This window comes from Ovis canadensis, chromosome 19, assembly GCF_042477335.2.
Source record: "Ovis canadensis isolate MfBH-ARS-UI-01 breed Bighorn chromosome 19, ARS-UI_OviCan_v2, whole genome shotgun sequence".
In the NCBI taxonomy this organism is placed as follows: domain Eukaryota; kingdom Metazoa; phylum Chordata; class Mammalia; order Artiodactyla; family Bovidae; genus Ovis; species Ovis canadensis.
The window spans coordinates 65,563,191-65,579,145 of record NC_091263.1 but is presented as its reverse complement, the minus strand read 5'-3'; the positions used below and the strand labels follow the sequence as shown (position 1 = coordinate 65,579,145).

General features: G+C 41.6%; 1 protein-coding gene across 5 annotated transcripts in view; it reads right to left on the bottom strand.

Moving 5' to 3' along the window:
• Window positions 1-15,768, bottom strand: part of QRICH1 (glutamine rich 1) — a 42,684-nt gene extending 26,916 nt beyond the window's left edge. The window contains exons 1-3 of one of the 5 annotated variants that reach the window (XM_069562396.1): window positions 14,676-15,237; window positions 13,819-13,878; window positions 5,675-6,004 (exon numbers count right to left, since the gene is read on the bottom strand). In XM_069562396.1, the coding sequence (XP_069418497.1) occupies window positions 5,675-5,983 (309 nt within the window). In that variant the 5' untranslated portion in view covers window positions 5,984-6,004; window positions 13,819-13,878; window positions 14,676-15,237. Of the gene's footprint in view, window positions 1-5,674; window positions 6,005-13,818; window positions 13,879-14,675; window positions 15,238-15,355 lie in introns of those variants that run through there. The other 4 variants (XM_069562397.1, XM_069562399.1, XM_069562398.1 and 1 more) reach the window with 4 other exon arrangements.
• Window positions 15,769-15,955: the final 187 nt, after the last annotated feature.

Below are 15,955 nucleotides of genomic sequence, written 5' to 3'. Positions count from 1 at the left end.
CTGACTTTGTGTGACCCCGTAGACGGCAGCCCACCAGGCTCCCCCGTCCCTGGGATTCTCCAGGCAAGAACACTGGAGTGGGTGGGCACTTCCTTCTCTAATGCGTGAAAGTGAAAAGTGAAAGTGAAGTCGCTCAGTCAGACCCTCAGCGACCCCATGGACTGCAGCCTTCCAGGCTCCTTCATCCATGGGATTTTCCAGACAAGAGTACTGGAGTGGGCTGCCATTGCCTTCTCCGGGTGAGGGGTTAGGGACTCACTATACCAGCACAGAGGGAATGTGCAACAGCAAAAGAGGAAGAGGGAAAGAAGTTGGGATAACAAATGAGGAAGAGCTGCACTTTGATCTATGAACCTTGAGATCTTTACTTTTAACAATGAAAGAGTCAAGTGCTGAGAAATCCCCTTCCTCAAAGCATCCTTCATTGAGCAGGATGAGACTGAACCAGCCTTATCTGAAGCCTCAGTTCCTGCCCTGGAGAAATGCAGGGAAGAAACAAGCAATTCTGTGGGTGCTAAGTAGAATCAGACTCCTAGAATTCACCAGTGGGCCTTCTCTCTGGCACACAGATATAACTCCATGTGGATGCTTCAGGAAGTACCCAACTCAAGAGGGTTCTTGAACGTGAAGTTCCAAATGAACCATTTTCACCTAGCTCAGGCAGACCTATCCACAACAGGAAACTTAAACCTTTCCTCGTATTGTACAAACTGTTAAGGTATTTACATGAGAGCCCTACCTTTTGCCTTCAGATAGTACCGCCCTGTCTTAAATAAACATATGCTACTTGATATAATGAGAAATAACAACTTTTGGTCTCTTCTCTGATTCCTCGTCAGAGCTCCGAAGCCCTTCGTAATTTTCGAAGTGATAATATAAATGCTAGGACCATGTTATGTTCTAATGAGGTGACTCTTGGTGGGTTCCTGGATGAGGGCTCACCTCAAAGACCAAGCTATGACTAGAAACTTGATACTTTCAGCCCCACCCCTCCTTCTCTGGAAAGGGAAGAGGGGCTAGAAACTGAGTTACTAATCAATCATACCTACATGATGTAGCCTCCATAAAAATCCCCAAAGTGAGAGGTTTAGGGAGCTCCTGGGTTGGTGAATATATCCATGTGCCGAGAAGGTGGTACACCCCACCTCCATGACGAAGGAACCGCCTGTGTTCACAACCCTTCAGAACCTCGCCCTATGTGTATCTTCATCTGGCTGTTCATCCATATCCTTTATCATTTCCTTAATTATATAATAAACTGGTAAATGTGTTTCCCTGACTTCTGTGAGCTGTTCCAGCAAATCATCTAACCCAAGGAGGGATAGTAAGAACCGTAATTTATAGCCAGTTAGTCAGAAGTACAGCTGAGATAATCTGGGACTGGCAACTCTGAACTGGGGGTGGGGGTGGGGGGCAGTTGTGTGAAACTGATCCCTTAACTTGTGGGGATCTGACACCAACTCCAAGCAAACAGTATCAGACCTGAACTGAATTATACGCAAGCCAGCTGGTGTGGAGAACCGGTCATTGTGGAGGAAGCCACAAACACATTTGGGGGCCAAAAATGTTGAGTGTGGTAGAAGCAGAGACTAAACAGACACAGTGAGTTTTATTCTGACAGCTACTCTAATTAACCTTTGACACATACCTTTGTCTGCCATCAATTCACTAGATCTATTCTAGGGATATAATTACTTTGTCAAATATTATGTGGCTGCTTCTAGACTGGAAAGATGAGAAATTTATGGGGGCAGAACAAACTCTCTAGGATGGTGACAGATGGTTTTAAAAAAGCAATCTAATTTTATCACTTTTTTTTAAGGTAATCTAGAAAACTGCCTCTGCCCTCAAGGCAATAAATTATTTTGAAATTTCAAATGACGTTAATATAGGCATAATTTTACATTCTTATCAACAGGGTTAGGTTGAGACACAATACTATGGGGCAAAGAGTCTTAACGTTTGAACTGAAGGCAGGTCTGTTCAGCTCCGTGTTTCAGTGAACACGTCACCTCTCTAGTCTCATCCTTTCACTCAGTGCACTCTACCTACACAGCCATTCTGCTGTTTTTTCAAATGAGCAGGCTCCCACCTTAGCGCTTTCTGATCTGGAATGCTCTTTCCTCAGATAGCCATACGGCTCATTCACCAACTCTCTTTGGTCTTAACTCAAATGCCACCAGCATAGTAGGGCTCACCCTGGCCACCTGCATCTGCTCTGTTTTTCTCTTTGTCATTTATCACTATATAACAAAATTTTTAAAATCTTATGTATCATCTTACCCCTCCCAGCTATAAATATGTTCCACAAGGTCAGGAAGCTTCGTCTTGTTCAATGTTGTCCCTAAGCATCTAGCAAAGGGCTTTACACATAAACACAAATACATGGAGGTGTCTAGGAAAGAGAAGAAAAGGTTAAAAAACCACAGTCCTACACAAATTCAAAGCAAAATATTCCCAAGCAACACCTTTTTTTTGTAAATTACAAAGAAGTTCATGTTTAATCAAATAATTTAATAATTCGAAAACTCTTTCTTAGTCTCCTACCCCTTCAATTCCTCTCAGACTTCATTACTACTATTTAAGAACCACCACATTCTACATATGTTAAAAGCCAGTGATACTAAACTGCTTATAACACTCTACAATCTGTTAAACATCCCACTTTGTCAATATACATAGATCCACCTCATTCTTCTGGCTACACAGAACAATATACTACAGATGTATCATTATTTCCCATTTCCTTTACTGAAAGTGACTTGTTCCCAGTATCACTACTATAAGTAATGCAGTACTGAATATCCTTATACACACATTTATCTGTGAACACAAATGTAAGGCCAAAGGTATGCATACTTAATACATTTGACAAGTATTGCCAAATTAACTGTCAAGAAAATCCCACTAATTTATCCTCTCATACTCTGCTGCCCTGGGTAAACTCTTTATACTTTAAAGAAAGAATATATAAACCTATAAAAGAGATCAAAAAACCAAAATGTATATAAATTAATTTTATAATTGCTAGGCCCATATTTGAGCCTGCTGTCACTCAGAAAGAAAATGTTTTTTCAGTATTACATGAACTTGTATCTTTAGCCATATATTAATGCAAATCATGTTTGGTTTTTTTTTTTAAGAAACAAGTTTTTATCATATTTAAGACACTCGGGTTTTTTTTGGCTGCACTGCATAGCGTGTGGGATCTTAATTTCCTGACCAGGGATTGAACTTAGGCCTTTGGCAGTGAAAGTTCAGAGTCCCTAACCACTGGACCTCTAGGGAATTCCCTAAAAGGTCATTTTTAATTTTAAATATGGAGGGAAAAACTGCTATTGCACGTATCATATACCACAAACCATATCTCAGCAACTTGTACAGCAGAAATTTATAGTAATATTTTTAGGACTACTTGAATAAACAAAAACAAAAAACCCTTCAAATAGAAAAAAAAAAATTTTTAAGTAAAAATTAGGTTTACGCTACCTACACAAATAACTTGAATTAAAATCAATGACCTGTGTGAGAAAGGGAACCACACATAAAACGTAGCCTAACAAGTTAGCCAAAATGTAGATACACAGGAAAAAAATATGATTTTTACCAAAAGGGCATTAATAATTATTACTCAATTATTGTATCAACTACTGATCAAGCTAAGATTCCATGAGCTGTATATACAACTAATTTTTATGCAGGAGTTCCCCGAGACCTAAGAATTAGTTCAAAGATTCTTTCAGGGTAAAAAAAGATTGAGAAAAGCTATTTTAAGAGTTTACTTTCTTTCTCAGGAAGGCTTTTCACAACCTAAAAATCACAAAAACTTTCTATACTGCCTTTTCATAATTCATTGCTTTCTTTTCATCTGACTCTTTAACCCACCTGGACCTAATTTCTATTATGAAAGATATCCAACTTTATTTCCAAAAGAGGAGTAGATGCCTTACTCTACTAATAGAATATATCTTTTCCTCACTGATCAGTAGAGCCATTTTCATCCTATACCTGGTATCTACTCATTATATACACTGACATATAAATGTGCTTTGAAGTCCTTGGTGAAGTTCCAGCTTCTCAGATTAGGGGACCCTAAGAACTGCTCTATCCTTCGTAAAAGTTTCTCTCCAACATGAATTCCTCTATCACCTGATGCTGTTTGCTTCCTCTCTTGTGGCAAATTCTTAGATTTAGTGGATTAGAAAAAAAAATCATTCCCTATTATTTTTACTGAAGTATAGCTACTATATAATTTTATAAGATATAGGTGTACAATATAGTGGCTCACAATTTCTAAAAGTTAAGTTTTCGTGGGATTTTTGATGGCATTTTTTTTTCCAGCACAGATAGAAAAAAACTTTTTAAGTATCTTTGTAGTCACTAAGAATGGGAAAATCTGAGTCCATGACATTGGAACCTATCTCATGGATTTATTACTGTATTTCTTTGTCCATTTACAAGAGGTTTGGGTTACAATGATGATGCTAATAGGTGATCTCAATTAGCCATCTTGAATATAAAGTCTCAAAAAACACTTTAAAGTCAAATTCCAGACTATTTTAATCTTATGAAAAAGATCCAAGCTGTAAATAACACAATACTTTTTTTTAGAATAATTTCTTAAACCAAGAAGTCAGGCTTCTCTTTTTACTTTTCCTGTACCCTTCCCTTCTCATAAAGATCAGAATTAACAGCTTCATCCCTCCACGTGCCCGATGTTTTCCTGCTATCTCATTCAGCCTTACTGAACGGTATTATCCCTACCGACACATGAAAAAACTAGGACTAAGAAGATTAAGATCATATCAACAAATAGGAGGTCAGGTCAAATTTAAACCCAGGAAGGCAACTCCAAAGCTCAGGTCCTTCCAATACACCCACTTACATTGCTAAGGAGCAAAGTCTTCTATCTTACCAAACACAGCTCTTCACACCCGGCCTCTCCATCATGTTCCACCTCCTTTCCTATTCTCTTGGTAGAAATCATCAAGGGCAAAGTGATACGCAACCACAGTAGATAGTAGCAAGAAAGCAGCATTTGTAACTGGAGGAGACCTTCAGTTTCACATGTGAAAGTGTTAGTCAGTTCACACAAGGACTCCCTAAAGAAGACAACTTGTATCTTCTCAGCAAATGTATTAAGTTTCTCCTTCTTCAGTAAGCTTATTATCAATTAGCATTATTTCTTGAGGCTTATATCAAGCGCAGGCCTAGAAATCTACAGGTGACCTGAGTCATGGAACTATACAACTAAATGAAGGTCACTAAAATATAAGAGTCTTTCCACTAAAAAAAAAAAAAGTTTCAAATATCCTGCTTTTAGTAATGAGCTAAGATGAGCCCTCCAATATTCCTGATCGGCTCAGGGTGACACAGACAAGAAGGGAAGCTTTGATCACACGCCGTTGGGACATATCCAAATCCAGTCCCACAAGACCTCTTCATTTCTGTACCATTCAATTCTCCAAAGCAAATGGCAAGTTCAGTTTACAGAAGTGCCAAATATTTTTAGCATTAACGATGAAAGCCCTTGTGTAAAATGTTTCGAAAAATAGAATATTCTTAGTGAAAATAACCTCTGACATTTGTGTATAGATGTGATGCTCTACTAACCAAAACCCTAATGGCAAATTCCACTCAATAGAATGCACCTCAACAGTGATTTCCCCTTTACCTGAACCTGCTGTGGCTGTTGAACCTGGATCTGCTGTTCTGGCTGGGTTTGAGGCTGAACACTCGTGGTGACTGGACAGGCAAGTTCAAGCAAAGACCCGGCCACTTCGGTGCTGTCTGTGTAAATGCAGTTCCCACCCTGCTGGTACACCATGGTAGTGGTGGCTGTCTGCTGGAACTCCTGAAGGGCTTCTGGCCCCTTAGAGGCTAGTGAGTCCAGAAATTCCTTCATCCTGTGTTGCGGGACAGACCGCGCCTTCACTCGGATGTACTCTTCAAAGGAGATGGTGTTCTCCAGAGAATTATTCATATTGCAGAGTCCTTAGGGTTCCTAGGAATAAAACAAATGAACAGAAGTCAAAACTATGCCATGGTTTTAACATACTGAAATGCACAGAGCAACCATTCTCGCATTGGAGTGGAATATTCAGGACAGCCGCATACATGAGGAATCCAAAGTACAATTTTATTAAATAACCTTTTTTTTCAATTACTGGCACCTGAAATTTGTTTCCATTAACATTTCTTAAATCAAACTATCATATTGAAAACAAAAAACAAAAGCATTTGTCACAGTTCTGGATGAAATGGGCTGAAAACACACTCTCCAACCAGCACTTGGCCAGGCCAATCCCATCTTCTCTGCAGAATCAAGCACTAGACAGTGAAAGCCACAGGCAACACTACTCTGCAACCATCAGAAGACTCCAAGGAAGGTAGGAGCTGGGGTTCCTACCAATATGTTCCAATTCCACTGCCAACTATGTTTTACACTGAAGGGACACATATGCCACCTAGCTGTGGCATGACCCTAGACACAAGGGATGTGTTCATCTCTTCTACTCCCCCAAATACCACAAAACCTCATTTTGCTATAAAGTGCTCACACTCTTTTGTTGCATAGCTTACTGGTTAAGAGCATGGATTTTGGAGTCAAACTTCTTGGGTTTAAAACCCAGCTCAAACTCTCCTTTGCTGTGTTATCCTGGACAAGTCAGTTAACTTTGGTTTTGTCTATAAAAGAGGGATTAAAATAATATTTGCCCCATAGACATGAGGATTAAATATGTGTAACGCACTTACAAAAGTACCTGACATAGACAGTGCCATATAAATATTAACTAATACGATTTAAATATGTAGGAGAAGGAAGTTGAATGGTACCTTAAGTAACTAGGTCACTTCTAAAACTCAGAAATCAATTATGCAAGTTTTTCATCAGGGTGTTTACCTTAGGGTACAGGGGTGGATAACAGCCCTCAAGCAGCTGGGGGACAACCACGCAATCTATCCATGAATGCTGCGTGTCCTGTACTGCTGCTTTCATACCATTCTCTCGTGACCACTATCACCTCCGAAACAAAAGCAATGAAAGGATATCAAAGTAACATAAACTAAGTGAGTCTCTTTGCCCAAAAGAAGACTCTCGGTCAATCTCAATGTCTAGAAAAGTGATTTGCTCCCTTGAGCCATCAGAATAGAAATCTCAGTCTTTCACTGCCCAGATGCTGTCTTCTGTTAAGAGACACAAAGTGGGTGAGTGATCCTCTCATTATTATCTTCCACTGGCTCTAAACTCTAGTAGACAAGACTGTATCCTGGTCCTCTCTGAATGGCTGACACATGTAGGTACTTATCTGTTGCATCTGGAATTCAATGTGGAACAAGGATTATGACTCTTTGTTTCTGTAACATGTATAACTTACAATAATAAAATGTTATGCTTTCCCCTAGTAAATGGTTAATCTATACCTTGAAGGGAAAAAAAAACAAACTATACATCCAGGGCAAGAGACCAAAGGAAAAATATGATCCATACTGCTATTAATTTCCTGACACTGGTAATACTTCTGTGGGATGCTGTTTTAGTATACAAATTATATTCAGGTACTTTCAAACAGAACAGATCTCAGCAACAGATCTTTTATTATGAGGTCCATAATACATTGCAAATATATTTCTCCGTAAATAAAGCATACTATGTATACCTTGTCCTGTCTAAAAGGCCTAGACCACTACTCTCAGGGAAGCCTCCACACGGGAGTCAGGAAACCCCAAGCACAACAGAGTACAGAAAATGCCAAGTACAGGTCAGCAGAGTGAAAGGTGAAGCTGTTGCTGATGGCCTCTTATCTTGTGAAATTTAACTCCTATTTGTCCCTTTCTCATCTCTTCTAACCACCTCTCCTGCCCAGGTCTCCCTTCTCTCTGCTGCAGAGACTCTCAGTTATCTTTCCCAGAACAGATAATTAGGAGGTCTGCTATGAGACTTCAAGATTAAGCTATCAATAACACCCATGGCACATAAAACAGGGGCAGCATCAGGGTTTCCCAGGTGGTGCAGCAGTAAAGAACCTCCTGCCAGTGCAGGAGACTTAAGAAACATGGGTTTGATCCCTGGGTTGCGAAGATCCCTTGGAGGGGGGCATGGCAACCCATTCCAGTACTTCTGCCTGGAGTATCCCATGGAAAGAGGAACCTGGAAGACTACCGTCCGTTGGGTGGCAGAGCGTCAGACCCAACTAAAGCAACAGCATGCACGCACTCAAGGCCAAGCACTTCATATTCAGAGCAGGCCACTCCAGCATAGGTGACCCACAGTCACTAACCACACTGGCACAGACTGTGTCAAAGCTTCCCTCTGATAAGAGCATCATAACTGAAACTTCCTTCCTAAGGAAGCCTCTCTCATAATATAGATCTAATAACATTACAAAGTTTACAGTATGTGACCCTAATACTCAATTACATACAACCTTCTGCTCAAAAAGGGATAAAGGAGAGAATTGTGTGAACCACCATTTACCAGTTCTTTACTATGCTGGTACATATTTCAGTTTTTCACCTCCATTACAGAAGACCAGCAGGGGCAAGTGAAATTTACACTTCTCCAAATTCAGTTTTTTCAATAATTAATTGTATTCACGTAAAATACTTAAAGAGATGGCTTGAAATGTAAAGACTGTCTGTGCTAGAATGGTAGCTATTGTACCAAAGCAATTTTTTAAGAAGTATAGAGAATCATGCAAAAAAAAAAAAATTTTCTTGCTTCAAATCTGGGAGAAGGTAAGTATGAACAAGCACAAAGAAACACAGTAAGTTACCTTTACAGAATCGGAAAACCTTCACACAAATACTGCTTGGTAAAGGTAGTCCACAAACTTTTCTGAGTGACCTTGTTTCCCTTCACTCTTTCAAGTTTCAGTAATCAAGGAGGCTTAAACCTCCTTAAACCTCCTCTGAAGTCTGACATTAAGTACAAGCAGAATTATACCAACTCTTCTTCCCAGAATCAAGCTTTCTTCAGTTTTCAGGGTAGAATTCCACCTGGTTTTGTTTCCTATTTTTTGTCTTTGTTTTTTAGAAAAGGAAAGTGAAGTCGCTCAGTCCTGTCCGACTCTCTGTGACCCCATGGACTGCAGCACGCCAGGCTTCTCCGTCCATGGATTTTCCAGGCAAAAGTACCGGAATGGGTTGCCATTTCCTTCTCCAGGCTATCTTCCCGACCCAGGGATCGAACCTGGTCTCCTGCAATGCAGGCAGACGCTTTAGGGGGGAGGGTGAAAGAAACACATCTGTTGTTTTTAGGAAAACTGCTCAAATCGTATAGGAAGGTATAAAATGAAAAGTAAAACCAGCTACGTGTGCTATGACCTCTGTTTCCTGATCTATGAATTTTAAACACTCATCTATCCTCTAGGAAAGGTAAGTTTAGGGCATGTAAAACATCTTCCTCTCACTAACCCCTGCTAGCCATATTTTAGTTTTTGTCACGATCAGTTTCACCACAAGAACAGTCCAAATATAAATTTATTCCCTGAGCAGGACAGCAAATAAAACACTCATCTCTCAGAAAGAATGGGATAAAACCTTGGAAGAGTATCTGCTATAAAGCCTCAAAGTTCATCCTTTAAGCTTCCATCAAAAAAAAGAAAACACCAACAGTTTTAATTAGGAAAAATTCTATAAAACTTAGAAAATGTTGATAAAGGTTTATACACAAGTTCATTATATTCTTCTCTGTTCTTATGAAAATATTTGAAATCCTATGACAAAATCACCTTTTCGTTTATAGCCAGCCATGTATTTTAAGTAGCTGAGACTCTCAAGTATAAAACCCTCTGCAGTGCTTCAAGCTTAGAGTCTATCGTTGGCTCTAAGCAGAAGCCATTACTTCCAATTCCTATTGCTTTTTCCTTCCACTAAGCTCCCAGCAAGTTCTTCACTGGCTATACAAGTCCACAGAATCATGTCAGAACCACTAAATCAGAGGAAGCTAAAGAATATTAACAAATAATGGATTCGATGCAGAACTTAAAAATTATATAATGGAAAAGGCCAATTTGAAACAACATTTCAATCTGCTCATTTACACACAAGGCTTCATTTCTTGTCCTTTTAACCTGCTCACTTGGCATTATCTACCAGACCAACAACACATCCCAATAATGAAAGTACACTAAGTCAGCATTTGACCTGATACAAAAGTACTGCTTAGAGGGGGTGGAGAAAAAGCCTTCAGAAATACATTTAAATATTTGAGACCAGACAGTGATTAAACACAACGCTGAGACAGATTAAAGAAATTCTCAATAGCAGTGATATTTCTGTTCTTATGCTCAGAAAAAGTCCACCTTTACCATGAACTTATTCACCCACAATTTTTTAATTTATAGGATATCTTTTATCAAATGCTTTGATTCATTCAGAATTTCTTTTGCATCATCTGAGGTAAAACTCTAAGTTTATTTTTTTCAAAGACCCAACAACTTGTCCCTGTATCATTTACTGATTTACTGAAATTTCTCTGCCCAATGATTTAAAATGCCACTCTGATTATACACCAAATTCATATAAAGAAGGTCTGTTTGTTTCCAAGCTTTTTGTTGATTCAGCAGATCTTTCTGTAACATAGTAACTTAAAAATTTTTTTTTTAAAGCATGTTAATACCTACAAGATCTACTTTCCCACAACCAAAATGTGTGGTTTCAAACTAAAAAAATTTAATGACACAGAAAGTACATTATGTGTGAAAAAGAAGGCTCATACAATTGTATTTATGTATCCTGGTATGGCTTAATTATATACCTAAGAAGAAAAAATGGCCTAACAGCAGCTATGCCTGGGTGGTGTGGAATAACGGAGGACTTAAATTTCTTCCTGTTTAACACACTCCTGCATTTTCCACAACTTGTATTAAATCAAAAAAGCAGTTTAAAAAAATAATGTTTTTTGTACAGTGGTTATACCACAGTAAGAGACACACAAACAATTGTGGTTGATCATAGTTTGATTTTTTTTCCCTCTCAAAATCTGGAACTCTGAAAGACAAAACCATCAAGTTACAGAAGTCTGCATAATAATGAAGACTGTTAGCTTCAAGATGTTGCTCACAAGATACAAAAGGCTGAGCCGCGGTAACAGAGAAAGAAAAATGGATAAACTTAATGAAACAACAATTTATAACTCCCAGAGAAACAAGATTCTTAATTAGCTTCAAGGCAAAGACTTAGTGAGGAGCAATAAATAAACTGATTAACTAAAATACTTCTGAAAAACATGAGGCTGGAGGGATAGTTGAGTACTCTCAATTTTTGGAAGTCAGAAATGTAGGGGGAAACACTCTGCAGCTCTTTGAGATAGTCTGTAACTAAGTATTTGCTTCTGAATGAATAAGTACAGCTGCTTTGCAAAACAATAAACAGATGAACCAACCCCCCATCAACAGACCCAGGAAATTTTCCCTATAACTGCACATATTTTTATGGGTTATTTCCCCTGTACTTCCTTCTACAAGAACTAAGAGCAGGTCCTCAGTATACCACAGTTATCATTATTCCAATTACTTTACTTCTAGTCCACAAGAGGAAAAAGTCACTCCAAAGCAACAATTCTACATTCCTGTTTGCTGGTGTTTTTGTTTTTGTTTTCCTATTTAGGTACCACGGAAAGGCCTACGTGCTCAGGGGAATCACCCCTTCTTGAGTGACTTCAAATCTGATAGCTCTTCCTGACTCCCCTATGCAGCTCTGCAGAGTGGGTCCTGAATATGTGATCAACTAAGATGCTCAGAGCTGCCTCAGAGCCCTGCCTCTTCCTATTTACCCAATGATCATGCTTCTGGGCCCCCTCTCAAGGCTCACATCTACTAGCAATGGATCCTGATAGCTTAGTTCTGGTTTGAAGAACACATTCCAAAGGAAAAAAAAATCAATTTCCATTTTAAGGAGTCAAGAGTCACAGTCACATTTGTCCTAATTAACAACTAAGGAATCATTTCAAAGAAGGAAATTGGGAGACACTGTTCTATTCTTAAAGATATCAATCCACCATAGGGTTTGTGATAGAAATTAGCCCATTAGGACATTCACTAGACAGAGAAACTCCTCATTTAGGGGTATTTTCACTATGGATCTAGTTTTGGACAACACATTTTCAACCAGGAACTTAAATTCACATTCCTACCAACGACTGATGAGATGCAAACTGGCACAACTGTTTGCCTTATCTAAGTGAGGCTGAAAACATGACCCAGCAATTCTATCCCTACATGTACATGACAGACACCCATACAAAGGCACATAAACAAGAATGTTCATAACAGCATTGTTAACAGCCCCAAACTGAAGGGAATCTACATGTCTATCAATAATAGAATGAATAAATTATGGTTTGTTCAAACAGCAGACTACTACACAGAAATGAGAATGAATGAACTACAGCTGCACACAATGCTGACAGACACAAAGCACAAGCACAATGCTAAAAGACACAAAACAGCATGATTCCATTTATATAAAATTCAAAATTAAATAAAACTATGTTGTCGAGGGATACAAAGGTAGTAAAAAGAAAAACAAAGAATATGATTATCACAGAAGTCAGAATACTAACTGTCTCTAGAGAGTGAGAAGCTATAACCCAGAAGGGACTCATGCAAGGTTCAACAGTGCCGGCATTACTCTATCTCTTGAAGAGGTGCTAGTTACACAGTGGTTCACTTTAAAATTTTTCACTAGATTGTACACAGACCAACTGAATTAATATGTATAGAAAGATATTTCACATACACGTGCAAAAAAAAGAGCTTTCTGACACAGCCTAACAGCTCTACATACAGTTGTGCACTAGCCTAAAGTGTGACAGCAAAGGACCATTCTTGTCCCCTTTTCAGCAAAGCAAGGGGTTAATTATCATTTCTTCATGCACTTACAATTAGAAGTCACAATGCAATGTGACAGGAAAAAACTAGCTAAGCATTTAAGTGAAGCCTGGACTTAAAACATCTGGAACAAAATGCAGGGCAACTACCTATAATGAAATTGAAAAGAACAGGAGTTCACTTAACATTTCATTCTGAAGCAAAGAAATAAAAGATCATTACAGAGTGAGGCTGGCCATTTAAAAAGAATACAAGCAAGATGCATGGCACATCAAAGACAAACTAGTATTTGATTCAACTTAAAGAAGGCATGCAAGCCTGAAGGAAGAAATCACTGATTCTGAAGTTGTCATGATGGAGGACAGCCACACCCAAAGCCCCTAACTTTGGTAACTTTGGTTACCTTTTGGAGCAATTCAAATGTACAGGAAACTTCAATCACTATTTGATCTTTTCTTTAAAACAGCAACACGTGTGGAAAGGGGTTGTGGAAAGGCAGAGGCTCATGGAGACATACACGAGCTATGCATCACAGAGGAGTGGAAGCAGGGCATCTTGTAATGGGGAGATTGTGGCTGATGAGCTTATGAGTGTTATCTACAGACACCAATTTGCAATGCAGACCTCAAACGCAATGGTTACAAATTTCAGAAAAAGTAGGCTTAAATGGCATATTAATATTTTAAATGTATCCTAGCTAAACTTGGCTGCTTGTCTTTGAAATATTCTGATCCTTAGAAAAGGTGATGCCTTGTCATGCTAAAGCCTGAAAGTTGCACTGATATAGTTTAAGAGGAAAAAACTGTCCAAGCAGCAAACTGGCTGGATTCAAAGATGCAGTTCTCCCACATACTCAATTTTCTAGCACCTAGTCGTTTCTGGCAGACAGTACCCAGAATGATTGGTAGGATCTGTAATGTTTCAATATTACCAGGAAAAACACTGCACACATATTCCCAGCATATGAATAATTTTAACTCACCAGTCACCACGGTGCATACATTTCTGCTGCTTGTCCTGAGTTCTTAAGACTTGTAACATTCTGAAGAAGACAGAACAAAGAAGTCCTTCCATCCCCAGCCTCTTTTCAAATTTTAACTTGTTCTTACAGATAATATCTCGTATATTAGGAAAAACTACCCCCATCATTTTCAAATTTGATTGCTAATTTTAGTTCCTCTTAGCTTCTTTTCCCTTAAATTTAATGAAGCAAGACTGTAAAACATAAACTAGCAGATAGTCCGACTTAGAAAAGAGTCTATTTCTCTGCACAAACCTAGATTTTCCCTGGAACCAGAACACAGTACAGGGATTTAAAAAAAAGAAGAAACAACGCTGAAAACGACTGAAATCCTAAAGTGAAATCAAAAGCGACTTTTCCAGGCAGATTTCAGGAATTTCTGCTGAGGATCTTTGGAATTACGAAAGAAGGCAAAACACTGACTCGGGTTGTTCAATTCTGTTCTGGGCAACTTTTTGGCTGAGCAATAGCGGGCCCTTTAACCTAACAGACTACAAGTAAGCCCCTCCCAACCACACAGAGGAAAAGGCTGCATTTCAGGATTTAAAGCGGCATTTTAGAGCTCATGTAGTTTCACAGCGTCCACAGAAGCGGATCCCCTTCCGGAGCGCACAGAGGTGACGTGTAAGAATTGCGCTTTAATGAAGAATTACTTTCTAATGACAAGAAAACAGGTATCACTGACGGGCCTTCTAGGATTTGCCTTCCCTCTCCAACACAAAGCATCAAAACAAGGTGAGAAAAGTCCAGGGGTTTCGCTGCCCTCAGACAAACAGCGATCGGTTTCAGAATCAGGGCAGCACCCTCCAAGCACCCACCCCGCACATGGGCCTCGGGACACCACATTCTGAAGAGTACCAGCAATCTCGCCCACTTCGCTGAGGAGCGGGGCCGCAAGCTAGCCCGCAAAGCAGGTTGGTATCTCGTTAGGCCTAGGCCCCGGCGGTCCGGGGACGTCACCTGAGCTGGAAGGGTCCAACCCACAACCTTCTTTAAACTGCAAGCTGCCCGTCCGCCCGCAGCCCCTCCCCACAGCTGGGTGTCCTGCGCGCCGTCGCACCGGTGCCGCCACCCAACAGCACGGCGCGCGCCTGCCCGCGACCCTCGACTTCGGGGCGCGCGCCCCAGGAAGCCGCCGCGGCCCACGGGCTGCAGCTCCAGGAGCCGAGATATCCGGGCCGGGAACGCGCACGTCAGCGGCCACGCGCACCGGGAGGGCCGCACAGCGCGCGCGCGCCCGAGCGTATAAACAGGCCCGGCCGCGCGCGCCCACCAGCGCGCATTCGCGCGCCGCGCCCACCCGAATCCCCGAGCCGCCCCTCCCCCACCCAGGGGGCGGGGGCGCGCGAGCCCAGGGACGTTCTCGGCTCCGGAGCCGCCCCGAGGTCTCCTGGGCCCAGCGGCAGCGGCCCGCCCGCCCCCGCCCGCCGTTGTGTGGGGTGGGCCCGCTGTCTCAGGCCCGCACCCCGCTGCATCCCTGCCCCACTGGAGTCCTCACCCGGCGACGTCGCCGCCGCCGCCACCGCCGCCGTTCTACCCGCCGGCCCCGCCGCACCGCTCGGGGCCCCGGTTCTGCCGTCGCCGCTCCAAGACCGACAGGATTTTCCCCTCACAGCTCCCTGGGCGCCATCTTACATTCAACCCTCACAGCCAATGAGTGCCGAAAGCCTCTCTCGCGATAATTGGTGCGTCGAATCCCGCGAGAGTTAAGGCTGCCTCCTGGCCAGACTTAAAGGGAACGCTTCTGCCTAGGAGAGAGGCCGAGCGTAGGGCTGCAGTAGCGGCAAGAGCCTGGGGTGTAGGGCGGAGCGCCCCGCCCTCAGACGCCCCTCCATGTGGGGCGGAGCCAGGGCCGGAGATCGGCCTAGCCTTGGAGCTGGGGCAGGCCGGGGCTTGAAGCTCAGTCTCAGCACCCTTCTGCCTCCTGCCCAGGCCTCCTTAGCGCAGCCTCACGCGGTGCGGAGAGCGGCCTCTTACTTAAGGTGGCCCGCACAACCTCTGACCTAGGCCCGGCGCCTCCAGCTGCAACCCACCTGGGAAGCCCCAGCTTACTCTCCTCCAGGAGCCCCTAGCATCTGGGACCCACGCCTCACCCTCC